Source organism: Corythoichthys intestinalis, chromosome 18, assembly GCF_030265065.1.
Source record: "Corythoichthys intestinalis isolate RoL2023-P3 chromosome 18, ASM3026506v1, whole genome shotgun sequence".
Taxonomy (NCBI): domain Eukaryota; kingdom Metazoa; phylum Chordata; class Actinopteri; order Syngnathiformes; family Syngnathidae; genus Corythoichthys; species Corythoichthys intestinalis.
The window spans coordinates 36837857-36864647 of NC_080412.1; the positions used below are offsets into that span (position 1 = coordinate 36837857).

A 26791-nucleotide genomic window follows, 5' to 3' on the forward strand; every position below is an offset into this window, starting at 1 on the left:
GCTGAATTTGACGGTCCAGTTTTTCCCTCCAAAATGCTTATTTGATTGGCTGATGACTTGACACCCCCCCCCCCCCATAACAAACAGACACACACACCCGCATAAGATATCAGGGATATTAGAAGATTTTTTTCAGACAGTAGCAGCCACTGCAAGAAATGTAAAAAGACATCAATGTTGTGGAAGGGGGGAACACACCACTAATTTTACTATTGAAAGTCTGCCCTGCATCAGAGTTAGCATAAGATTAAACTGTTTGAACTTGCTAACCTGTAAAACTCGAGTAGGAAGCTGCTTAGAGAGAAGAGTCCTCCTGTATGTGTTTTCTACTGTTAACGTTAAATTAACTGTGAGAAATGTAGTGAACCTAGGTCTACCCCTTTCTCTCCAGTTTTACTTTTTGTATTATTTATGCGGTCTTAAGCTCACGGGAGCTTTCATTTTTTTGTTGAATTTGGCTGTGCTTGTGGACAAAAGCAGTAGTGTGTTACCTGAAGGACAGCTCCATTTTTATATATTTTTGTTATTCCCTGACAAAGAAGTTTTTTCAGTTTTATTTTATTTCTTTATTTAGACAATGTTGAGTGGTCTTAAGTCAAATGTTTTTTTTGTTTTTTGTTTTTAATTCGTGGATCGTTAAGAGATGTTTAGCAAGCTTGTATTTATTTTGTATGTTAATATAATTTATGTTCAAATAATGCAATTTAAATTTGCTCTTAAAAAAGAAGATATAGCAATTGGTAGCACATTGCACAGTCATGGTTCCACTTCCCATCATGCATTTGGGCATGGCTACAGTATCATTTACTGAAAGCTCAACAAATACACTAGATGGCGATATTTAGTCACAATATACAAAGTCACAAGTTTTCTATCTGTGGATCCCTCAACAGAAAGAATGTTAATAATGTAAATGCCCTCTTGAGGATTTATTGTCATAATAAACAAATGCAGTACTTACTATACTATGTACTGTATGTTGAATGTATATATTCGTCTGAGTTTTATTCATTTTTTTCTTAATGCATTGCCAAAATGTATATGACCGGGAACAATTATTGGGAATGATTGGAATTGAATCGGGAGCAAAATAAAAGCAATCGGATCGGGAAATATCGGGATCGGCAGATACTCAAACTAAAACGATCGGGATCGGGAGCAAAAAAATATGATCGGAACAACCCTAATTATAACACATCAGGTTTACAGCATATCAAACATTATGATTTATAATGGGAGTCAATGAGCCAGAAAATGACATCATTACAAGAATTTTGTGCGAATCTCCCCAACTTGTTTGCAATAAGTTAGAAATTGCAGCATGGTGCCATTTTGATCTTTAAATGTTTTGGGGAAATGGGGAAATATTGGCTCCCTATTTTTCCAATGCTTTTTCTTTGATGAAAAAAAAAGGCCAGAATGTGGATAAATAACACCAATGGGTTAATGTGCTTTTTTAGCACCTTGAAATATTTATCTAACACTGTAGTTCGTTTTGAAGCCTCTGGATGACGCTGCAGATAGAACGCGCCATGATACGATATTAGTTCAACAGAAGAAGAAAACAGTACGTCATTAAAACTGTCCACTCTACAATATCAAAACATTGGGGAGGCTGAGGTAAGCGCAAACGTTTTGCTAGGTTTTCAGTGTGAAATGCCAATTTTTCGACACAAAACGCAACCTGTAGAGTTATTATATCGTTTGCGTTTGAAGGTTCGCTTAATGAAATCACGTTGTAACACGGAATGCTAAGCTGTGTGCCACAATGCTACCAATAAGCTTCCTTGTTTGGTATTACAGAAAGGTAGTTATGTTGGGTTTCTGAAAGCAAGTTTTTCGTGAAATGTGTTATTGCAGTGAGAAAGGAGGAGCAGGATGGATGTCCTGACTCACATACTCACAGACCCTCTTGAGCCTAAGGAAGAAGAAGATGGTCAGATCACTGAGGAATGCATGTTGGGTAGCTGCAGGGTCAGCCTCCCTGAGGAACTACTTGAAGATGTAAGTCATGTACGATTGAATAATGCGTTGCCATCGTGGATTATTCAAATGCTAATAGCTTTTTTAAAATTGTTGTTTTCTTTGCTGTTTTCTTGTCAGCCTGAAATCTTCTTCTCTGTGATGAGTGAAAGCACGTGGACTGAAGTGTTGTCAGATTCCCAACGGCAACATCTCAGTCAATTTTTGCCACAATTCCCTGACAATAACAGAAAAGAGCAGGACCGCGTCATAGATGACCTTTTCAACAACAGAAATTTTCATTTTGGAAATCCTTTACATCTTGCTCAAAAGTTATTCAGAGGTATTTGACCTGCTCAGTTCCGATCTACGAAGCCCAAGACATGACATTAATGCAAACCAATTAACTGGTGTGCATGCTCAAATTGTTCATGGACATGAAGCAGAATTGGTTTTGTCAACGATGACTATAACGAAAATGTTTTGTCAATGAACAATTTTTTTCATGATGATGACAGGCTAAAATGTGTTTTGGAAGACTAAAACATAACTAGACCAATGCCAGTTTTCGTCTGAAGACAAGAAAATGCAATAGTTTCCGTCACATGTTAAAAATGTGTGACATTTTATGTGTAGTTAGCCTGCATCGTAGCAGTGTCTGTTTGTGTCACTCATGTGACGTGCTGCCTCTCTCTAGTCACCAGGCTTTCACACACGGTAAGATTTGTTTTCTTATCTTGGCCAGAGAGAATTTGCAATGTTGCTTTACTCTTTAAAGGTCTGTGCTGAGTGATCATTACTAGAGGTGCAACAATTATTCGATCAATCGACAACTAACCAATTATCAAATTAATCGACAAGTATTTTGATAAGCAATTCATCGTTTAGGACCATCTTCACCTTAAACTTGTATAAATTCTTGAAATTATCATCTAAATATAATTTCTTCATAGTAAATATCAGATTTCATGATATTTTTGTTAAGTCAAAGTAGGACATGAACAAAAATATGCTTTTACTTTGGTAAACAGCAATTCACATTTTTGCCAATTTTCAGACTTCGTACCGTTAGGGCTGGGCGACATGGCCTTAAGTCCGTATCCCGATAAACTGAGCAGATTTACCTCGATAACGATAAATGACGATAAATTCTCCCAAGCGGACTGTTATATAATTTGGAAATTTGAATCAATGCATGGAATATAAATTAACAGTTTCTCGTTAAATTTATTTACCAGCTTTCAACAATTGCACATGCAGTCTCAACATTAAGTATAAAAAAAAAATCTTGTAAACAATTAGAATTCTATTATGAACATTTATAACAGCTTGTATGACTTGAAAAATGTACATTATAAAAATCAATATGACAACTGTGCAAACATGTCATTGTAACACAAATGACTTGCAGCTTTAACAGTACACTTCAGACAACTTATTGTTAATAGCTGCTGTGACATAATTATTCAACACAAGTGTTTATGTCAAGGTTTCAGTTTTTTTTTCCAGAACATTTTTAATACATGCACCACCCACACAGACACAACCAGAATAAAGATGTATTGCTCTGATGCCCATGAAACATTTAAGATTTTATGATGGCAGAATAAAGCAAACACATACAGAAAAATAGCTGTGGCCATTAAACTGTCAGGCATCACTGTTGGATTATACTTTATGCTGAGTGCTTTACCATCATGAAAGCTTTCAGAGAAATCACACAGAGATACCAAATAACGCAACATAATGAAGATGAAGATGAAGTCCGTGCCCATTCCACTCATTAATTTCAGCCGTTTCGACAAGGTTAGAGCCACTATCTGACTCCATCACGTTCATTTGTAGCGTTAGCCGTTAGCGTTAGCCATTAGCGTTAGCCTATGCCTTGGCTACCAGAAGAAAGCACTGCAAGCATCCTCTCCTGAAATAGTAAGAACCAGGGAGGACAGCAGGTGAAAGCCCGTCTGGAACCCGCCAAGAGTTTACTTAATGTCGGGCGAATGTTTGGCGAAGCTCCCTTAAGCCCGACTCCATCACGTTTACGTTTAGCCGCTAGCGTTAGCCTACCGGGCTTCTTTTTGTTTGGCTTCCTGAAAACCACGTGACTCCATATGTAAGCACACTGACTGCTTTCTTAAAGGGGAATGAACATAGCCGTACAACACAGAGTCAAAGCGGGATGAAAAGACTATATTTTCTTGTTTTATTAAATTACCGAATTTACCGACATGGTCAAAATTACGTCGGTCATCGTGAAGAATTTCGGTAACGGTAAATTTTCGGTTTACCGCCCTGCTCTACTTACCGTATAAACTAGCTTCTTAATAAGGCTGCAACAACGAATGGATTTAAGTCGATTATTAAATTAGTCGCCAACGAATTTGCTAATCAATACAGTTGTAGACTACAGTTAAATCAGGAAGCTGTAATAAAATATTATTTTTGAAGGAAATAGTCATCTATTTTGTCTTGTTACTTAAAACATGCCTAAAACAACTTTAGGTAAATTGTGAATGTAATTGAAAAAAAGTGACATTTATCCGATTAATCGATTATGAAAATAATCATTACATCACCTTTAGTCACATTTAGTTTGTGATGATTCATCACAAACCAAATGTAACTCGGAGCATTAGCATAGCATTCGCTAACGGCGAGCGTCCTCTTTTACATGGACTTTTTTTTTTTTTTTTTTTTACATAGTTTGTGGCATCCATGTGTGTATAAATGAAAATAATATACTGTTTTCCTGCTGAGTGTGTATTATCACCAAGTTGCCGTTGTCCTTGTAAACGCTGCAATATGTGCTAATCTGTCAATGTTCATTCGAAATAGTTGGAAACTTTTGTTTTTGGAGTAAATTTTTGGGAAAAATTTTACAGATGGAAACATTTTTAGTAACGTCGACTAATGCCAGACGAACACATTTTGGAATGACTAAAATATGGGTAAAACTAATAAGTACTATCGTCCAAAAGACTGATGGTGAAAATTAAAAGGGCTGCCAAAAGCAACACTGGCGAAGTAGTAGCTGGTGCGCACAAGTTAATTTTTTTTTTTCATTCAAGTCATGTCTGGGGCTCCGTACCTTTACGCTCTCAGAGCTGAACATTACTCAGACTTAGTGTTCTTTATAATCCAAATGCAGATGGTTACTTCAATCCTGAAGTGGTCAAATACAGACAGCTCTGTGCCAAGTCTCAGCAAAGACGACAGTTGTACTCTCTTCAGCAGTATTACCACAGGCTGCTCAAACAAATTCTAGTCTCCCGAAAGGTACTTTGGACAAAAAAAAAAGAACTACAACTAGAAATACAACACTTCCCAGAAGTCCATCTCAATATTTCTTCTTGTTTTAGGAATTATTGGATTATGCAGTTGTCAATGGTCTGGACTTTCCACCAAAGAGAAAGTTACAGACAAGGAATCATACTGAAATACGAGAACAAAAAGTTCAAAGAAGACTGCGGCGCATTTTAAAGGAGGTTAAAACTGAATGTGGCGACAGTTATGCTTCATCTGATGATGACGGTGGGTGTCTTTTTTTGTGTTTGTTTGTTTTTTCCGTCATAATAGAACTATAAAATTGACTTGCCTGCTTTTGAACGGTTGTATTGCTCATTCTTTTAGATCTGATGTTGTGGACACCAGCGCCACAATCGCCTTCGTCCCCAACAACTACTGTGTCACTCAAAGTCGTGCCCAGCCTCTCCACCCAAGACATGAAGACCATTGGTGAGTATTTTTAACAAGAGGCATTCAATGTTTCCTTTTTCCATCTCCTTTACTGCCATTTAGATATCTTGGAGACAAGTGTTGCGTGTGTACACTGCTTTGAATGCACACATACAGTGAAGAAAATATGTATTTGAACACCCTGTTATTTTACAAGTTCTCCCACTTAGAAGTCATGGAGGAGTCTGAAATTTTTCATCGTAGGTACATCTGTACCGTGAGAGAGATAATCTAAAAAGAAAAATCCAGAAATCACAATGCCTGCTTTTTTAAAAATGTATTTGTGTGATACAGCTGCAAATACAGTGGGGACAATAAGTATTTAGTCAACCACTAATTGTGCAAGTTCTCCCACTTGAAAATATTAGAGAGGCCTGTAATTGTCAACATGGGTAAACTTCAGCCATGAGAGACAGAATGCGGGGAAAAAAACTCAGAAAATCACATTGTTTGATTTTTAAAGAATTTATTTACAAATCATGGTGGAAAATAAGTATTTGGTCAATACCAAAAGTTCATTTCAATACTTTGTTATGTACCCCTTGTGGGCAACAACGGAGGCCAAACATTTTCTGTAACTCTTCACAAGCTTTTTACACACTGTTGCTGGTATTTTGGCCCATTCCTCGATGCAGATCTCCTCTAAGTGATGTTTTGGGGCTTTCGTTGCGCAACACAGACTTTCAACTCCCTCCACAGATTTTCTATGGGGTTGAGATCTGGAGACGGGCTAGGCTACTCCAGGACCTTGAAATGCTTCTTATGATGAAGCCACTCCTTTGTTGCCCTGGCTGTGTGTTTGGGATCATTTTCATACTGAAAGACCCAACCACGTCTTATCTTCAATGCCCTTGCTGATGGAAGATTTTCTCTCAAAATCTCTCGATACATGGCCCCATTCATTCTTTCCTTTATACACATCAGTCGTCCTGGTCCCTTTGCAGGAAAAACAGCCCCAAAGCATAATGTTTCCGCCCCCATGCTTCACAGTGGGTATGGTGTTCTTTGGATGCAATTCAGTATTCTTTCTCCTCCAAACACGAGAACCTGTGTTTCTACCAAAAAGTTCTATTTTGGTTTCATCGGACCATAACACAATCTCCCTGTCTTCTTCTGGATCATCCAAATGCTCTCTAGCGAACTGCAGACGGGCCTACCGCAGACGGGTCTGCAGACGGGCCTCATTGCCTGGCATTAGCTGCCACCGATTTCAAATGGATTGAATGTCTACTAGTGATAAACTCATTCCAATTCACAGCAGAAGCTTGTTTTTCTGTTAATTAGTTGTTTGTAGAATATCCTAGAATGATTTCCTGACCAATGTATCGATAATAGTTGTATCGCCATATTGTCAGATCATCATTATCGCGTGCTTTGTATCGCAAATCGTATCGTATCGTGTGGTACCAAGAGGTTCCCACTCCTAATCAGGATAACAGTTATCGGTTAAAAAGTCAGTATCGGACGACTCTTACAATTTGTGTGTGTGTGTGAAACTCTCTGCAGTTTGGCGTGGGCGTTAAATTTGTTTACAGTGGCATTAAATGAGATCTGTTAATACCTGTAGAAACCCTGAGAGAAATCTGCATTGTACTTACTGTACCATGGGCATTTTATTGAGAAAAATTTGTCATTTTCTTCAGACAAACTCCAGCTTGGAGAGAAGGACTTGAAGGCCATGCTACAAAACCATCGGGAGAAGAGAAAGCGACAACCAGTAAATTTGGAAAAAAATGGATGTTATGCGATTTTACACGGTACATTACACCAAATTCTTCTCCTCAGGATCATCCAGACTTGATGACTTCAGATATCCACCTCAGTGATATTCTTACCCGAGCAAATATCGGCGGCAAAGCATCCTTACGTGAGTGAATGTGTGTCAATAAACTGTTTTCTTTTACTTATACGATCTTTCTCCTCCAGCGCTTTTTGAGCTGTCTCTGCCGAAGAAAAAAATCAAAGAGGAACGAAGAAAGAAAAAAATGAGAACAGTGAAAGTGGAAACCGAGGATCCCTGTGACGCACTTTCTTCAGATGTCCAAGCAGCTCCTCTCACAAACATCATCAACTCCATGCCGGACCCACCATTGACGCCACTGGCCAACATCAAGGAAGAGTACGTTTGGCATAGATGTATTGTATTAAGAAGAATCAGGACGCACATTTCGAATGTATGTAAACCATCATCGCAGAATCTTGGAGGAGCCTCCTTGCAGCCCTGTCGTCATAGAAGAACTAGCTGTCAGTTTCTTCAGTTTGTTGGAGACCATCTTGAGGACGGAACACCTCACCAGCACTTCAATGGTACTTCACACGTTTATTTGAGCTTTGATTGCAACTACTTGTTACTGATGTGCTTTCAGTTGGAGGAGAAAGTCCAAATGTGGCAGCTGTCTCCAGCGAGCTCACTCAACGCCTGGTTTTCGTCTGCCTCCTGCTGGTCTGACTTGGTTCTCCATGCATTGCAGTTTCTGTCAGGAGAGAGTAAAGGTAAAGTGGAACAATCAAATCCATTCGGTTTATTCCATATTCTTGACTGGCATTGGCAGCCGGATGGTCTTAAGCTCATCCACAGTTTTGGGTCTGGTGTCTCTCAACTTCCTCTTCACAATATCCCACAGATTCTCTTTGGGATTCAGGTCATGAGAGTTGGCAGGCCAAGTAAGCACAGTAATGCCATGGTCAGTAAACCATTTACCAGTGGTTTTGGTACTGTGAGCAGGTGCCAGGTCGTGCTGAAAAATGAAATCTTCATCTCCATAAAGCTTTTCAGCAGATGGAAGCATGATGTGCTCCAAAATCTCCTGATAGCTAGCTGCATTGACCCTGCCCTTGATAAAACACAGTAGACCAACACCAGCAGCTTGACATGGCACCCCAGACCATTACTGACTGTGGGTACTTGACATTGGACTTCAGGCATTTTGGCATTTCTTTCTCCCCAGTCTTCCTCCAAACTCTGGCACCTTGATTTCCGAATGACATGCAAAATTTGCCTTCATCTGGAAAAAGTACTTTGGACCACTGAGCAACAGTCCAGTGCTGCTTCTCTGTAGCCCAGGTCAGGCGCTTCTGCCACTGTTTCACACACGCCTGTGCACGGTGGCTCTGGATGTTTCTACTCCAGACTCAGTCCACTGTTTCTGCAGGTCCCCTAAGGTCTGGAATCGGTCCTTCTCCACAATCTTTCTCAGGGTGCGGTCACCTCTTCTGGTTGCGCAGCATTTCTTGCCACACTTTTTCCTTCCCACAGACTTCCCACTGAGGTACCTTGATATAGCACTCTGGGAACAGCCTATTCGCTCAGAAATTTCTTTCTGTGTCTTAGCCTCTTGCTTGAGGGTGTCAATGATGGCCTTCTGGACAGCAGTCAGGTCGGCAGTCTTGCCCTTGATTGCGGTTTTGAGTAATGAACCAGGCTGGGAGTTTTTAAAAGCCTCAGGAATCTTTCGCAGGGGTTTTGAGTTAATTCGTTGATTCAGATGATTAGGTTAGTAACTTCTTTAGAGTACCTTTTCATGATCTGCAAATTTTTTGAAATAGGGATTTTTTTTTTTTTTTTTTACTTTTTTGCCAAAATCATCAATATTAAAACACTAAAAGGCTTGAACTACTTCAGTTGTGTGTAATGGATCTAAAATATATGAAAGTCTAATGTTTTTCAGTACATTACAGAAAATAATGAACTTTATCACAATATGCTAATTTTTTTAGAAGGACTAGTATATGAGGCTGCTCCTTTCTATGCATGCGTAGTTTGCGCAAATGCAGGCGAACCTTGCAGAAGCGGGGGGACCTTAAACGCACCTTAAAGGAAGTGTGGACAGGTATAAAAATAGTGTAGTCTAGTCTAATGTAGACGTAGCCTCAGTCTCCCAAGACACGTATTTAGCTCGTTATCGTCTTATCATTGTCATGAAAAAATGGTTCTTCGACAAAATATTTTCGTTATAGTCTTTGTTAACGAAAAAAGAATGCCCTAAACGGTAGCCAGTAAGTTAATATCCATTTGCAAAAGAGCTTTTTGTTCTTCTGCTCCTCACTTTAGCACAAGGGTGCCCAAGCCCGGTCCTCAAGAGCTCCTATCCAGCTTTTTTTCCATGTCTCCTTCCTTTAACACACCTGAATCAAATGATTAGCTCATTAGCAAGCTCTGCAGAAGCCTGATAACGACCCTGGTTATTTGAATCAGGTGTGTTGGAGGAGGGAGACATGGAAAACAAGCTGGATCGTGGCTCTCGAGGACCGGACTCGGGCATCCCTGCTTTAGCATATTAGTAGGATTGCTACCTGTTAAAACTAGAAGTATAAAATTCATGTTTGTTTTTGCTTCTTTTACAGAAGGTGTCATGGCTCTACCCAGTGGCTTCCTGCCATTTGTGGAATTTGTCGATGAAACCCAACAGTGGAAGTGGATCGGTTAGAGGGATTGATGATTAACAGTTCTATTAAATGTTGTGTTTGTCTTTCAAATAATTCATTTGTTTTCTTTACTTTAGGCCCCACTCATGATGCAGAGAAGGATTTAATTGCGCTCTGTCAACTCTGGCTGGATTCCAAAGATTTGGTAGTCAAGGTATTATGAAAATGCATGCCTGTATCCATGCATATTATTTGTTTCTAATTGTGTTTGTCATCGTCAGACTGAAATTGAAGAGTTGACCGAGTTAACACCCCCAATGCCACGAGTGTAAGACTATTTATGCAAATACACCTATTTGTCATTTTGAATTATGAGATAAATAAATGTCCTCAACAGTTCAACTGATTATGTGGTGAGACCCAGCACTGGAGATGAGAGGCAGCTTTTCCAAATTCAGGTTCCTTTTCTTTTTTTGTTTTGCTGTAAGTTTGTTAAAAACATGTCTAAATATTCCACTTTATGTTGTTGTTCAGGAGCAGCAGCGATACAACCAACCCCACAAAGCCTTTACGTTCCGCATGCATGGCTTTGAATCGGTGGTGGGGCCCGTTAAGGGAGTGTTCGATAAGGAAATGTCCCTCAATAAAGCCCGTGAGCATACGCTGCTGCGTTCCAATCGCCCACCATACGTCACCATCCTATCTCTGGGTTAGAACTTCTCCCGGTAGTTGAATCATTTGTGTGTGTGTAACTCAAATAAGCTTCGAATGCCCTTTTTATCTTTTTTAGTGAGGGACGCAGCGGCCAGGCTACCCAATGGAGAAGGAACGCGAGCGGAGATCTGTGAACTACTAAAGGACTCGCAGTTTCTTGCCCCTGATGTCACAAGCGCACAGGTTGAGACTTAAAAGGTATTTTTTTTCATGGTGACAGCTTCATCAAAACTCAAAACCGCTCTTGCCATATAGGTAAACACTGTTGTCAGCGGTGCTCTGGATAGACTGCACTACGAGAAGGATCCCTGTGTAAAGTATGATATCGGACGCAAACTGTGGATTTACCTGCACCGCAACCGCACTCAGGAAGAATTTGGTGAGGAATAATCTGCTGGTGGCAGCTTATTTTTATATTGTTGCTGAGTACGACAACATATACTACACAATAAGGGTGTGAAAATACAGTGTGGAGAACAAGTATTTGATACACTGCCGATTTGCTGGTTTTCACACTTGCAAGCCATGTAGAGGTCTGTAATTTGTTTCATAAGTTCTCTTCAACTGTTAGGGACGGAATCTAATACAAAAATCCAGAAAACCACATTGTATAATTTTTAAATAATAAATTTGTATTTAACTGCATGAAATAAGTATTTGATACATTACCAACTAGTAAATATTTCGGCTCTTAGTTCTTTTTTAAGAACCCCTCCTGTTCTCCACTCATTTCCGGAAGTAACTGCACCTGTTTGAACTTGTTACCTGTATAAAAGACACCTGTTCACATGCTCAAACAAACAAACAAACTCCAACCTCTCCACAATGGCCAAGACCAAAGAGCTGTGTAAGGACATCAGAGATAAAATAATAGACCTGCACAAGGCTGGGATGGGCTACAGGAAAATAAGCAAGCAGCTTGGTGAGAAGGTAACAACTGTTGGAGCGATTATTAGAAAATGGAAGAAGTTCAAGATGACGGTCAATCTGCCTCGTTCTGGGGCTCCATGCAAGATCTCACCTCGTGGGGCATCACTGATCATGAGGAAGGTGAGGGATCAGCTAGAGCAGGGCGGTAAACCGAAAATTTACCGTCACCGAAATTCTTCACGATGACCGACGTAATTTTGGCCATGTCGGTAAATTCGGTAATTTAATAAAACAAGAAAATAGTCTTTTTATCCCGCTTTGACGCTGTGTTGTTCGGCTATGTTCATTCCCCTTTAAGAAAGCAGACAGTGTGCTTACGTATGGAGTCACGTGGTTTTCAGTAAGCCAATCAAACAGAAGCCTGGTAGGCTAACGCTGGCGGCTAACGCTACAAGTAAACGGGTTGGAGTCGTACTTAAGGCCATATCGCCCAGCCCTAGGATCAGCCCAGAACTACACGGCAGGACCTGGTCAATGACCCGAAGAGAGCTGGAACCACAGTCTCGAAGAAAACCATCGGAAACACATTACGCCGTCATGGATTAAAATCCGACAGCGCACGCAAGGTCCCGCTGCTGAAGCCAATGCATGTCCAGACACGTCTGAAGTTTGCACTGACCATCTAGATGATCCAGAGGAGCAATGGGAGAAGGTCATGTGGTCGGATGAGACCAAAATTGAACTTTTTGGTCTAAACCCGGCTCGTCGTGATTGGAGGAAAAAGAAGGATGAGTACAACCCCAAGAACACCATCCCAACCGTGAAACATAGAGGAGGAAACATCATTTTTTGGGGCTGCTTCTCTGCCAAGGGTACAGGACGACTGCACCGTATTGAGGGGAGGATGGATGGGGCTATGTATCGCCAGATCTTGGCTGACAACCTCCTTCCTTCAGTGAGAGCCCTGAAGATGGGTCGTGGCAGGGTCTTCCAGCATGACAACGACCCAAAGCACACAGCCGAGGCAATTAAAGAGTGGCTCCGTAAGAAGCATATTAAGGTCCTGGAGTGGCCTAGCCAGTCACCAGATCTGAACCCGATAGAAAATCTATGGAGGGAGCTGAAAGTCTGTGTTGCCCGGCAGCAGCCCCGAAACCTGAAGGCTCTGGAGAAGATCTGCATGGAGGAGTGGGCAGAAAATCCCTGCTGCAGTGTGTGCAAACCTTGTCAAGGACTACAGGAAACGTTTGGTATCTGTAATAGCAAACAAAGGTTTCTGTACCAAATATTAAGTTCGATTTTTGTGATGTATCAAATACTTATTTCATGCAATTAAATGCAAATGTATTATTTAAAAATCAGACGTGATTTTCTGATTTTTTTTTGTATTAGATTCTGTCCCTCACAGTTGAAGAGAACTTATGATACAAATTACAAACCTCTACACGCTTTGCAAGTGGGAAAACCAGCAAAATCGGCAGTGTATCATATACTTGTTCTCGCCACTGTATATCCAAAAAGGTGAAATATCGTGATGCTTTATAGCTCAAAAGGTTATCGATATCCTCCCACCAAGAATCGATATACAGTATCCTTTTAAAACCGTATCACTGTTTAAAAAAATAAATAAAAGAACGAACAGGTTGCTACCAAAATCTTCCATTAGAATAATGTAGTAGTGTAGAATAGTTTAATCTCACTAGCTGCAATTGACGGCGCAAGGCATCCAATTCATTTTGAAAGGGTTGGACATTTAGCGCCTTCAATGGCTCTGAAACCAGGCTACTTCTTTTAGATTTGGAGTCACTTTCTACTCATTTGGGGACATTCTTGAGTCACTTCCTATTCAGAAAGCCAAAATCAACAGGAGGTGTCCTTTAAATGACGCAAAATCAATAGGAGGTTTCTGTAAATGCCCCAAAATCAACGGGAAGTGACCAAATATCAACAGGAAATGACATGAAATGCCTCAAATTTAAATCAACACTGCATTGGCCGCCACTCACGGGCTAATTAAACTTGACTGGATTGGACGTCTAGCGGCGTCAATGGCACTGAAATTCACAGCCAGTCTTTTGTTGGCATTTACAGGTTGCTTTCTATTCATTTTAGGGCATTTACAGGCCACTTTTTGTCAAGTTTGAGTCACTGTCTATTCATTTAGGACACAGAAATGCACAAAAATGAACAGGAAGTGATTGAAAATCAACAGCAAGTTACCTAAAATGCTCCAAAATTAAACGTATTGGTTGCCATTGACATGCCATTGACGTCCAATCTGTCGAGGGAGGCATGACTGACCCACGACTGTTCATTCGCTGCTGCCATCCCTGTTCAAATGGATTGGTAGACATCTAGTAGTCATAAATTCATCCCGAATAATAGCAGAACTGTTTATTAGCTGCTTTGTCAATTATCCTAGAATGATAAAAGATTTCCTGACCATGTATCGATAATTGTTATATCATAAGATCATCATTATCATGAGCATTGTATAGCAAATCATAGGGAAAGGGAAAATGCTATACAATGCAGGGTATCCCAAACGCACATCGAGGTACCATTTAGTGTAGTGTCCCAGAGCTCGCGAAACTTGAAAAAAGCGCATTTATCAAGGTTTCGTCAGTCGTGATTGCGTATATCCGTCCGCCAAAACAGGCTGATAGCACAGATATAAGTACACCTGCCCCTCTGCTATTGGATGCGTTGTTGACGGCCCCGCCTCTCGGCGCAAATTCATTCAAACTTGCCGTTCCGTCCAAGACTGCTGTCCACCGCTCACTTTTGCCAAAAAGTCCAATCCAAAATACTGTAATGCCCCGGATGGGGGGAAGAAGGAGAGGAGTCTGTATTGGCTTACCCACTTTATTGTGGCAAAAATAATAACAAAATAACAGCAGGCTGCCGCAACATGCGACCGCTATCTCGCCCGTTCTCCCATTCTTCCTACTCTCTTCCCTCTACATCACAGCTCCCCAGTCTGATCGTCTCTTAAGGGGCCGCGCTTAGTTACGGACATTACAATAAACAATGAATATGTTGCTTCTAAAACCCTTCAAACTAGGTTGCCGCTAGTTTGAAACGGCCCTAAAAAAACAACAACAATAAAAAACATCTCTTTTGGCAGCTTTTATTTTGGTGTGGCGGTGCGCCACAATCTTTTATTTGTAGGGGAAACCCTGCAATGTACAACCATTTCGTGTCACACTAATCATAAAAATGAAAATTACACTGTGTGTTTAAAGCAATCATATAGCCTAGTCATTTGTTTGCCTTTCTTATATTATTTTTTTACTGGGATTCATGCACTAAAATCACAATTAGACAATTTAAACATCACCTTTGATTTGCCACCCAGAGAGGATCCACCAAGCTCAAGCGGCTGCCGCAAAAGCCAGAAAAGCGCTGCAGCAGAAACCCAAACCAGCATCCAAACCTGTGAGAAGAAACACTTAGTCACAATTTTACTACTTTGTCCTGATGCCGTTGAACCAATCCATTGGTTATTCTAGGTTTTGAGTGTTGAGGTCCTCAAATCTCGATTTTACGTCTTTAGAAATCTGGCAACAAAGAAGGAGCCGGAAAAATAGCTGGATGTTTGGAAGCAGGACAGGATATACCTGCAAATTGCGGTCCCATGTCACCGACACCATCAACACCTACTTCAAACACACCTGGGACTCCAAAGTCGCCCTTGCCCTGCACGGTCACCGCATCAACTAAGACCACAGTTCCTGATGCAATCAAATCTAGCCCAGGGTGCGTCTCTTCGCTTCATTGTTGTGTACTACAGCATACACTTTGCTTCGACTTAAGACTCGATTGTCTCTCGTAGTGTTCTGCTGGTGTCTCCCCCCTCCTTGCCTCAGATGGGATCCATTTTACCTGCCAGCCAGGCCAGTCCAGCCACATCGCAGCCAGTCTCATCCCAACACGCAGCCCGGATTGTCAGTCACCTGTCAGCGGGCTCCATCCCTCAGGTGCGGGTAGTTTCTGCTCAGCCTGGTCTGGGTTCCCCACCGGGAAGTCAGCAAGCTGCTTTGGTCCATCAGAACGCTCATCAGATCAGAATGCCGGTTTCTGTGGCAGCCAAGGGCATCTCACAAGTAAAAAAAAAAATTAATCATAGCGATGATAAGAGTTCAGTGTTTTATGTTAATTAAATTTATTACATCTTAGACAGTGGTGTCGGTACCTCTAAGGAGCCAGCCCGGTAGTCCCGTACAGGTGCCTAACACCCTGTCGGTTTCCACGGTAACTGTGCCCAAACCTCAGAACGTGTCACCCGGCAGCTCGGCAGGAAACCCGACATCTCAGCCGGCTATGCTCCAAGGAGTTGGCAGTCAAAACATCAAACAGGTAAACCATGCGTCAAGTTATTCTCAACTGCAAAATTCCGACATTTTTTATACTGCTAAAAAAGTAGACTAAACATTGAATGAATACGTTTTAATTCAGAAAGAAATTCGCTGCATGCACGGCCCGGGTATATGTATAGTAGTAGGGGCAGTGAGGAAAATAAGTATTTAGTCAACCACTAATTGTGCAAGTTCTCCCAATTGAAAATATGAGAGAGGCGGGTAATTGTCAACACGGGTGAAGCCTAAATAGTCTTTGCTGCCCCACTCAGGCGAGGTGTTCAGGTTAAGGGGCAAAACACCTAAGACCCTGAGACGGCTACTGATGATGCGGAAGGGATCCAGAGGAATGGAAGCTCATAACAGTTACCACCACAGACAGCAATCCATGTTACCATTTTCAGTGTAGTTCCAGGCGTAGAAGCTTGTGGCAAAGCATCTTCGATGTTTATTTCACCTCAACCATGAGAGACAGAATGTGGGAAAAAAAAAAAAAACAGAAAATCACATTGTTTGATTTTTAAAGAATTTATTTGCAAATCATGGTGGAAAATAAGTATTTGGTCAATACCAAAAGTTCATCTCAATACTTTGTTATGTACCCTTTGTTGGCAATAACGGAGGCCAAACGTTTTCTGTAACTCTTCACGAGGTTTTCATACACTGTTGCTGGTATTTTGGCCCATTCCTCCATGCAGATCTCCTCTAGAGCAGTGATGTTTTGGGGCTGTCATTGGGCAACACGGACTTTCAACTCCCTCCACAGATTTTCTATGGGGTTGAGGTCTGGAGACTGGCTAGGCCACTCCAGGACCTTGAAATGCTTCTTACGAAGCCACTCCTTTGTTGCCCTGGTTGAGTGTTTGGGATCATTGTCATGCTGGAAGACCCAGCCACCTCTCATCTTCAATGCCCTTGCCGATAGAAGGAGATTTTCACTCAAAATCTCTCGATAGATGGCCCCATTCATTCTTTCCTTTACACAGATCAGTCGTCCTAGTCCCTTTGCACAAAAACAGCCCCAAAGCATGATGTTTCCACCCCATGCTTTGCAGTGGGTATGGTGTTCTTCAGATGCAATTCAGTATTCTTTCTCCTCCAAACACAAGAACCTGTTTCTCTACCAAAAAGTTCTATTTTGGTTTCATCTGACCATAACACATTCTCCCAGTCCTCTTCTGGATCATCCAGATGCTCTCTAGCGAACCGCAGACGGGCCTTGACGTGTACTTTCTTCAGCAGGGGGAGACGTCTGGCAGTGCAGGATTTGAGTCCCTGGCCGCACATTGTGTTATTGATAGTAGCCTTTGTTACTGTGGTCCCAGCTCTCTGTAGGTCATTCAATAGGTCCCCCTGTGTGGTTCTGGGATTTTTGCTCACCGTTCTTGTTATCATTTTGACGCCACGGGGTGGGATCTTGCATGGAGCCCCAGATCGAGGGAGATTATCAGTGGTCTTGTATGTCTTCCATTTTCGAAGAATTGCTCCCACAGTTGATTTCTTTACACCAAGCGTTTTACCTGTTGCAGATTCAGTCTTCCCAGCCTGGTGCAGGTCTACAATTTTGTCTCTGGTGTCCTTCGACAGCTCTTTGGTCTTGGCCATAGTGGAGTTTGGAGTGTGACTGCCCTAAGTTGTGGACAGGTGTCTTTTATACCGATAATGAGTTAAAATAGGTGCCATTAATACAGGTAACGAGTGGAGCCTCGTTAGACCTCGTTAGAAGAAGTTAGACCTCTTTGACAGCCAGAAATCTTGCTTGTTTGTAGGTGACCAAATACTTATTTTCCACTCTAATTTGAAAATAAATTCTTATAAATCAAACAATGTGATTTTCTGTTTATTTTCCACATTCTGTCTCTCATGGTTGAGGTTTACCCATGTTGAAAATTACAGGCCTCTCTAATCTTTTCAAGTCGGAGATATGTTGCGGATGGTGGTCTTTCAATGATGGGAAGTGTGGAGGGCTCAGTGGCAGCGGCTGCTCAGTAGGGAAACTAGAGTGCTGGAAGTCAAGTCTCCAAACACAAGCAGCTACAATTGAGAAAAAAAAAAACAAAACAAAAAAACACCAGAAATGGTACCTCAGTTTTTCGCTAGTCATTTTTAACAAATCAAGTGTCGCTAGGATGATTACTAAAGTCTCCGGTTCATCTCAGCACAACAGAATGAAAATTGAAAAATGCCTCCTGCAACAAGATCACCGATTCCCTCATTTAGCTGTCAATCAAAAAGGGATTTAGCCTCCGACAGATCATCCAATCATCATGCAGAGAACCAGAGCGTCCGGGCCAGCCGACCAACGCCCACTGCCCTTAGACACTGCCAGAGATGCATAGCGTTGGATGGGTCGGATCAAGCCTTAGTCCAGTGCTTCTCAATTATTGTTCTGTTCTGTTTCAGCTCCTTTGCTATGGTGTGGGGTTATTTTGCACTGAGCATGTTAACAGTGCTTGCTGGTTTACTGATGTAGCACTGACAGAGAGGGACAATAGTTGGCAATATTCGGCACGTTTTCACTGAAAAACAAACGCCTCATCAATGTGATTGGTGACTAATGTCTTTAAGTGACGTCTTAATTGATTTGGCTTCCCTCTGTCCGCTGCAAACATTTTTAGACACAGTAAACAGACTGGGTTTTCATCCTCTCCTACTGTTTTAAAAGTCAAAGCCAAATGCTTCATCATATATCCTCGTCTAGCTCTTCCTATCTCCATTGCTCTTTGCTGTGTGCTCTTGTTTGGTTTAAAAGTACTGCGCACACTTTGAAAATGAGAGTGACACTATCACCCACTGAGTGGGTGTGCAAGTACACTTTATTCTTTGATGACATATTTTTTGACATTTTTGGGGAAGCTGACCTTCCCTTGCAGAGCATTCTCCTCTGATGTGTTGTGAAAGATGTCAGATCTATGTCGACCTCTCAATCTCTTGTATTTTCCCTGCAAAGGTATCCATAACAGGCCAATTAGGAGTGAAATCTCCTGGAGCAGCAGGAATTCCACTCACTGCCACAAACCTCCGGATACAAGGTAAAGATGTTTTGCGTCTCCCACCCTCCTCCATCACCACGGACGCCAAGGGCCAGACCGTTCTCCGGATCACGCCGGACATGATGGCCACGCTCACCAAATCTCCCGTGGCGACAGTCAAACTCAGCCCCGATTTCTTGGGCACGGCAGCCGCTGGCGGTAGCAAGAGCATATCGGCCACTCTCCACGTCACGCCTCCTCACCCGTCCGTTTCGGCTGCCGCCTCCTGCACAGGCGAGGTTCCCACCACCAAACCCACACCCATGGGTTCTACTTTGCTAAAGGCTGGGGGGGACACGGCCATACGCTTGATGCCTACTCTGGCTGTCACCGTGGCTGACCAGAAATCTCGTAGTTTCTCTACCGTAACCTCCCCGGACAAGAGCGGCACTACCATCCGAATCATGCCAGGCCTCGGAGTGATCCCGCAGAAGCAAGGTCAGGCCATTGCGATGACGTCCGGGGGTGGCAAGCCCTCGACCGTCTCCACCTGCGCCAACGTCGTGACCATGGCCGCCAGCGCGGTGGCAGGCGCGAAGGGCATGGCGGTGGCTTCGGGGGCCTCAACTTCTCCTCTGAAACTGGGAACGGCCACGGCAACCATGCGACAAGTGCCAGCCCCTGTGGTCAACACACAGACAGTAAGAGATTTTACAGGGTGTTCTACTATTTTGATTGTAATATGTATGGTATATATTAGGGGTGGGAACCGCACAATACGATTTGGGATACAAGGCTCATGATAACAATCTCTTGATATGGCGAAACAACAATTATCGATACATAGGTCCGGAAATCATTCTACAATACAAGCCATTTTCATCAGTCTGCTGTAAATTGTATTAAGTTTATGGCGACCAATAATTTTAATGTGGGGGTATTCATAAGTCACTTCCTGTTGATTTTGGGTAACAGAACAGGAAGTGACCCAGGAATCTCCCCAAATGAATAGGCAGTGGTCAGTGTTTTTGGCAGCCCTTTTAATTTTCGTCTCAGTCTTTTGGATGGTAATACTTATTTTAGTCATCTCAAAATGTGTTTGTATTTGACAAGTTTTAGCTGACATTTACTAAAAAAAACTTTTAGTATGTAAAATTTAAAAAATTTACTCCAAATATAAATAAATAATGGTTTCTAACCATCTCTAATGAACATTGACAGACGAGAACATATTGTAGCGTCTACAAGAACAACACCAACTTGGTGATTATAGACACTCAGTAGGAAAACAATACATTCTTTTCAATTAATTATAACCACCGGGATGCCACAAACAATGTAAAAAAAGAATGCTCGATGTTAGCATTAGCCTAACGCTACGAGTTACATTTAGTGTGTGATTTTCACTCTGCACAGACTTTTAGAGGCTAAAGCAGAGGTCCCGGAACCGCGGACCTCGGTCCGGCTCTGGACCGGATCTCAAGCTGTCCGGACTAATACACGTTGCAACAACAAAAATCATTTTTTTCTGTGGGTTTGCAGAGTGGAGGCGGGCAACAAACAAAAATTGAAAGTTATTTTTAGAACAGCATGTCTCACACTCGCTTTCCAGACTCCGCAGAGTGACAGCCAAAAACTGAGCCGAATGAAGTTGGAGGAAGAGGCGAAAAGGTACGGCAAATGGCGTGCTCAAAACTACGCAAGATTGATGCAGACAACAGAGTGTTTGAGGAGGAATGGACCGAACACATCTTTGTTCATTTTACCTGGCGGCAGCATAAGACCGCTATGCCTCATCTGAGACTCATTCAGAGACGGTAGCGCTTGTAAAAAGCAGCATTTTGAAAATACACTATGAGACGAAGCACGCAGCTTTTATGCAAAGTTTCCCTATGAACTCTGCCATCCGTTCTCAAAAAATTGCGGAATTAAAGTGCCTGTGACACGAAAAAGCATGTTTATTTCATAATACACGCGGTATTTTATGCCCCTGAATGATATGGACCGCTTGGATGTGTGTGGAAGCGATCGCTATTTTTATTTAGTTTTTTGAATCCCGCGCCATGAAAATGAGTGACTTCCGGCTTCGGTCTTGCATTGAGGAGGAGGGCGCTGTGACGTGTACGGTAGAAGACGTCCTCTTCACGCTACAGTGTACTGTTGTGTATGAGGACGAAGGATTCTGCTGATTTTGCGGATTAATACGTTTATTTTTCGCATCACGCCAGCCAAACGGCTGCAGAAAAATCATTCTGTATGAGGGAGAGGCGTATGCGCCTTTTTGGAGTTTCAAAAGGTTCCCATTCACCGTGGATATTGGCCAAGCCCTACTACTGTGGGACCATTGGACTTACGAGGAAGTGAGTAAACATCTTGTTTTGTATTATGTCAAATACGAATACAGCGATTAAAAAGTAAACACTACAAACTTCCTTTAAATAAAGGACTACTTACGTTTGATCATTGATAGGCATGTAAAAAGCTCTCCTAATGCTCATTAGCAGCAGCACGTTAGCTGCACAACAACTCCAGCCACCCTCCTCTGGGGAACGAACTGTAAATTGCTCTCCGCCTCGGTTTGCCGATCCGCGAAGACAATCGACAACCGGGTCGTCATGTCAAATAATCCAGGCTAGTTATGTGTGATTTTCCGCTTCGAAGACTTTGAAACATCACTCGGTTCGGGTTAGCATGTCGGCTAGCTGTCACGCCTTCTGGTTTGTTTACATTCTCCGAAGCCTGGGAAGGGAAATGACATATGTCCGATTTAGGTGTCATAAAATATCGTTCGGGAGGTGCGACAGTAAAGGTGAAGTGGACAGTTTTGACCATTATGGAGTAATTTTGCCATGTCGTCCTGAATAAATGCATTTTTATTATTTCATATTCCATTCAGCACAAGACTGTTATTTGTCATGACCATGCCATTTATTTAGCAATTGGGGAAAATACTTGGATAAAAAGAATATCCTGTAAAAATATTGAAGTAAAGAGACAGAAACAATGACATTTTGCCGCTCTCTTCGTTGCGTTTTCCTCGTTGTGAATAGTTCCCCCTTGACGGGCTGACTGGTCCTTCTCAAGCCATTTATATAGCTTTTGGGGAAAAATACTTGGATAAAAAGAATATCCTGTAAAAATATTGGAGTAGAGAGACTGAAACAATGACATTTTGCGGCTCTCTTCGTCACGTTTTCCTCGTTCTGAATAATTCCCCCTCAATGGGCTGAAAAGTAAAACCGATGAGCCCAGTCTACCGCTGACGTCATCCACCTGTTGGGGACGCTAAAGCCCTATAATGGTAGGCGTGGCTAATCGGCAGATTAAAAGACTAATTTCTCGTCATCTGCGCTTTGCTAAATTGTTGTATACGGTCAAATCGTCTCAAAATATGATTCTAATTCACATAATAATGCCATTTAAGACTTTTTTTCTCGTGTCATATGCTCTTTTGGGCTCAATATGATCGCACCTCAAGGCTCATGGTTCATTTATTCACTGCACAGCAACGTGCAAATGAATTCTCCCTCAGAATAGCGTGGATATTGCGTCAAAACAAAAAGTCTTTCAGTGACGCACCGATTGTCAAAGATTGTATGAGTGTAGTTGCTGAAACTTTGTTGATGGAAAGCAAAAGAAGAGGTCTGTCAAAAAAATAAAGAAAATCCCCCTGTCAGCATCCACAATTAAAAAAAAAAAAAAAAAGAAGTCTAGAACATGCTCTTATGTTGCTATTTAATGATTCAATTAAAGCACTTTTTTAGTTTTATGCACCTTTTATATTTTATTTACATTTTTGAATGTTGTAATTATCAGCATGGCCACGTAAAAATATGTTTGTATTTTTGGGAAAAAAAGAAGCATTAAAAATATTTCCGGACCCGCGATTGTTGTAATTTTTTTATTTCGGACCCAGAGGATTTTTAATTCATGACCCCTGGACTAAGGCAAAATTACATTTTTTCTAAGATTAAACAAATCTTACCAGTTGTGCAAGCCTGCATTTAGACTTGAGATGACACACTGGTGAGTCGGTAAGGAGGTGGAGAGCAGCACACTACATGCTGCTACGATGTGTGCTAACTACACATACGATGTGAACGTGATGGAAATGATTGCGCATTTTCGTCTCGGTCTCGTCCTGACAGACAAAAACTGGCATTAGGTTTGTTATGTTTTAGTCTCTCAAAACACATTTTTAGCTCGTTATCGTCTCATCGTCATGAAAAAAGTTCGTTGATGAAATATTTTCGTTATCATCGTTGACGAAAACAACAGTAGCAGTGATTCACAGGAAGTGACCTGTAAACGCCCCAGGATTGCACTTTCATTTAAAAACAGTATAAAAAATGAATGAGGATCTAAGTATTGTATGACAAAAGAACAGTTGGCTGACTTGCATAGCAAAAGTCTGCTAGCTTTAATGCTATAAAATGCTAACTTTTTTTTTTTTTTTTTTTTTTTTTTTTATAAAGCTCTAAACAAATCGTTCAAACACATATTCCCACAAAAAACTGCTAAATATACCTATAAACTTAATTACGAATGCATAAAACACCATTAGCTCAAACAAAAACCTACCTTATTTTGGTCTTAGATGGGAGCAGCTGGATTCAGCCATGTTAAATGAGTTATGTCATTCACTGTTGCCAATAGAGAGCAGTGTATCCACCCAAATCAATAAAACTAAATCCAAACACTTTCAAAATAAACCATTAAACGCCATTATAATTAAACAAATCCTCGAAGCAGCAACATTTTATTCTAAGCTTTTTTCTAATCTAATTACTCGAGTTAATCGATTCGAATAGAATATATGAAGGTGCCGGATAAGTTAAAGATCTTCAAAAAACTCGCACTTTTGATTACGTTATATTTACGATCATGTTAATAAATTGTGCTTTGTGGGTTTCTGGGTAACAATATGAAGTCGTTTTACCCACATATAATCTAATAGTCATGTAACAATAGGTGGAAAAACCCCTTTGTCATCATCGCGTTGACAACCAAAAATTTGCTGCATATTTTTAGTAGCATATCGCATTGTAATGGAGTGCCAACATAACTTGTGTCAAAACAATGACTGACAATGTGCTTTTAAGACCTGATGCTATCACAAACAGGTTTTCCTGGTATTTAACAGAAGCACTTAGTGGCTTCACTGCAGGAATTTTTGTTGGCTCGTGTGCAATTTTTTAAAATCTTTTGAAAAAGCACATTGGCCCCTAACAGTACATGAGCACCATTTTGATATAGTTCATAAACCAATGAGACTAAATCGTTCTGCACAGTACTAATGCTTGTTTCACTTGTTCATAGGGAAAGTTACCAGCACGCATTACAGTTCCTCTTTCTGTCCTCAACTCACCTCTAAAGAGCAAAAGTGTGGTGACCACGCCAATTGTGAAGGGGAGTCTCAACACAAAGTAAGTCAACATAAGCACAATATTTTTTTTTTTAATTGAACTGAGAGACTCACGAGATGCTCTCCCTCTAGTATCGGCAGCTTGGGGAGGAACATCATCTTGACCACCATGCCTGCAGGCACCAAGCTGATAGCTGGTAACAAACCAGTTAGCTTTGTTACAGCACAGCAGTTCCAGCAACTGCAGCAGCAAGGACAAGCTACACAGGTTTGTGCCAAAGTTGACTTGGAAATAGACAGAGTGCAATGATAGCCATTGGAGTACATCTAAATTTTTCAGTTATTTGCTTTTTAACCCTCATAAACAAAATTTTAAATAGACTATATGTTGCTATAGCATATATATGATACATTAACAGTATATGTAATGATACTATACTGATGATACTATATGATATTTTTTAATCTGATGCGTTACACTATATATCATGTACACTGCAAAAACACACCTCGATAAAACTACCGTATCGGCCCGAATATAAGACTGTGTTTTTTGTATTGAAATAAGACTGAAAAAGTGGGAGTCGTCTTATACTCGGGGTCTAGCCGTTATACCCATTCACGACTCTAGATGGCGCCAGATATCGATGAAGCGATGTTCTGTCATGACAGATCTCAGCTACTCTCAAGTTTAACCAGTTTGCATTATTTTATTGCAATGTTTTTCCTTATTCAGATTTGTTTCAAGACTACAGTTACAGTTAGACCTCACTTTGATGGTTAATGCAGTTATTGCAATTTTTGTTTTTTTTATCACAATAGATTGGTTTATTGACATTTCAAAAACCAGAAGCCATTCATTTACGAATGTGATTGATGTTCAGATATTAAGATTTAAATTAGGCAAAATAACATGCTTTTTCGCTCAAAGATATTGGTATAATCATTTGTTTCAGATATACTGCAATTATTTTCTGTATAAAAATTAATTAATTGTTCAAAAAGTCTTTTTTTCAAACTTGAGTCTTGAAAAAGCGGGGGTCGTCTTATAATCAAGGCCGACTTATATTCGGGCCAATACGGTACAGAAATTTTCATCATTCACAAATAATTCCCCTTAGCCTGGATTAAACGGTATTATATGAATACCATCATATATCGCATTTTTGCAATTTTTTTGCAATCAGTTTTCTCACTTTTTTAAAATGAATGAATAATAAAAAAATAAATACAATCAAAGTATATTGAAGCACCTTAAAACTATAATGCAACAAAAAAATGGAGAAACCAAGATAACATTTTATAATAAAGAAAATGATCAATTGTTTTAAGAAAATTTAGGGGGAAAAAATTATGAATACAAGGATAAATGAGGGAAACAAGGGGGGGGAAACTCAGGAAAAACAGTCCAATAAAATCTAATAAAATACTGAATGTAATATGCTACACAAAAACATGGTGACTCAACCAAAGTTTTCCCAAACAGAGCTATTCAAGTCATCTGGTGAAAAAAATTCTAGTTTTAATATTGCAATATAAATTGCAGACCCCCAAAAAGTCGCAATGTAAGTTTTTTCCAATATTGTTCAACCCTAGTATCAGTAATATTTACTTAAAGTATGTGGAATAGTCTGAAACATTAATGCTAGTCTTTAACACTCAAAACAAGATGAAGAAAATTTGACTACTTTTAAGAAAAATTATCCGAGTAAGACATAAATTTGCAGTGTAGAAATGATTTGTACGTTACATTCCAGTGTTAATTTTTGGAGGGATGTGGTGTAAATGTGTCAGAAATGTACTGAATAGACAATACCATTTGTTTCAAACATTATTTAACGGCATTTTTTTCTCCATTTAGGTGAAAAATTACCAACTTCTAGATATATGGACTAGATAAGAACAAATAGTAATATTTAAGTGCAATAATCTTACACATTTATCTATTAACTCGTCTTTAACACTCAAAACAAGATGGAAAAAAATATTTGACTAGATTTAAGAAAAAATTCTTGAGTAAGACGTTATAAATTTAATGTAGATCACTACTAGTAGCAGTAGTAGCTCACTTCCTTATCTGGTGTTAAGCATCATCTGTCACACCTTCAGGTTCGCATTCAGACAGTTCAGGCACAGCAGCTGCAGCAGCACATGGCGGCAGCTTCCCCGAAACCCGTCTCCACGGTCGTCGTCACAACGGCACCTTCGTCAAAGTGTCCGCCGGATCATCCGCCTGCACCTCCTCAGTGATTTGAGCCTGCCATCTGACGTCCTTATTTGTGTTTGTTATCTTTTCGGTGTGACTCCAAAGCACGTGTTCATATTGCATTATCGCTGTTTGACTATGTTAAGTTTTTCAAGTAACCTACCTACATTTCATGAATTGTGAAGCCTATATAAAATGAGTACTGGACAGTAATGTCAATGATTAAAGCTCACGCCCTCAATTT

General features: G+C 40.8%; 1 protein-coding gene across 1 annotated transcript; it reads left to right on the top strand.

The window, feature by feature from the left end:
• Window positions 1–1517: 1517 nt before the first annotated feature.
• On the top strand, window positions 1518–26788 carry nfrkb (nuclear factor related to kappaB binding protein). Its single transcript, XM_057821280.1, has 26 exons — window positions 1518–1620; window positions 1861–2004; window positions 2104–2305; window positions 5111–5238; window positions 5322–5493; window positions 5593–5697; window positions 7341–7414; window positions 7483–7564; window positions 7624–7816; window positions 7893–8004; window positions 8064–8190; window positions 10042–10119; window positions 10200–10276; window positions 10344–10390; window positions 10460–10520; window positions 10597–10771; window positions 10853–10959; window positions 11032–11155; window positions 15005–15084; window positions 15203–15405; window positions 15482–15752; window positions 15826–16005; window positions 18955–19677; window positions 24296–24402; window positions 24474–24609; window positions 26451–26788. The coding sequence occupies exons 2-26, from the start codon at window positions 1879–1881 to the stop codon at window positions 26589–26591; spliced, it is 3831 nt and encodes a 1276-aa protein (XP_057677263.1). The 5' UTR covers window positions 1518–1620; window positions 1861–1878; the 3' UTR covers window positions 26592–26788.
• The last annotated feature ends 3 nt before the right edge of the window (window positions 26789–26791 follow it).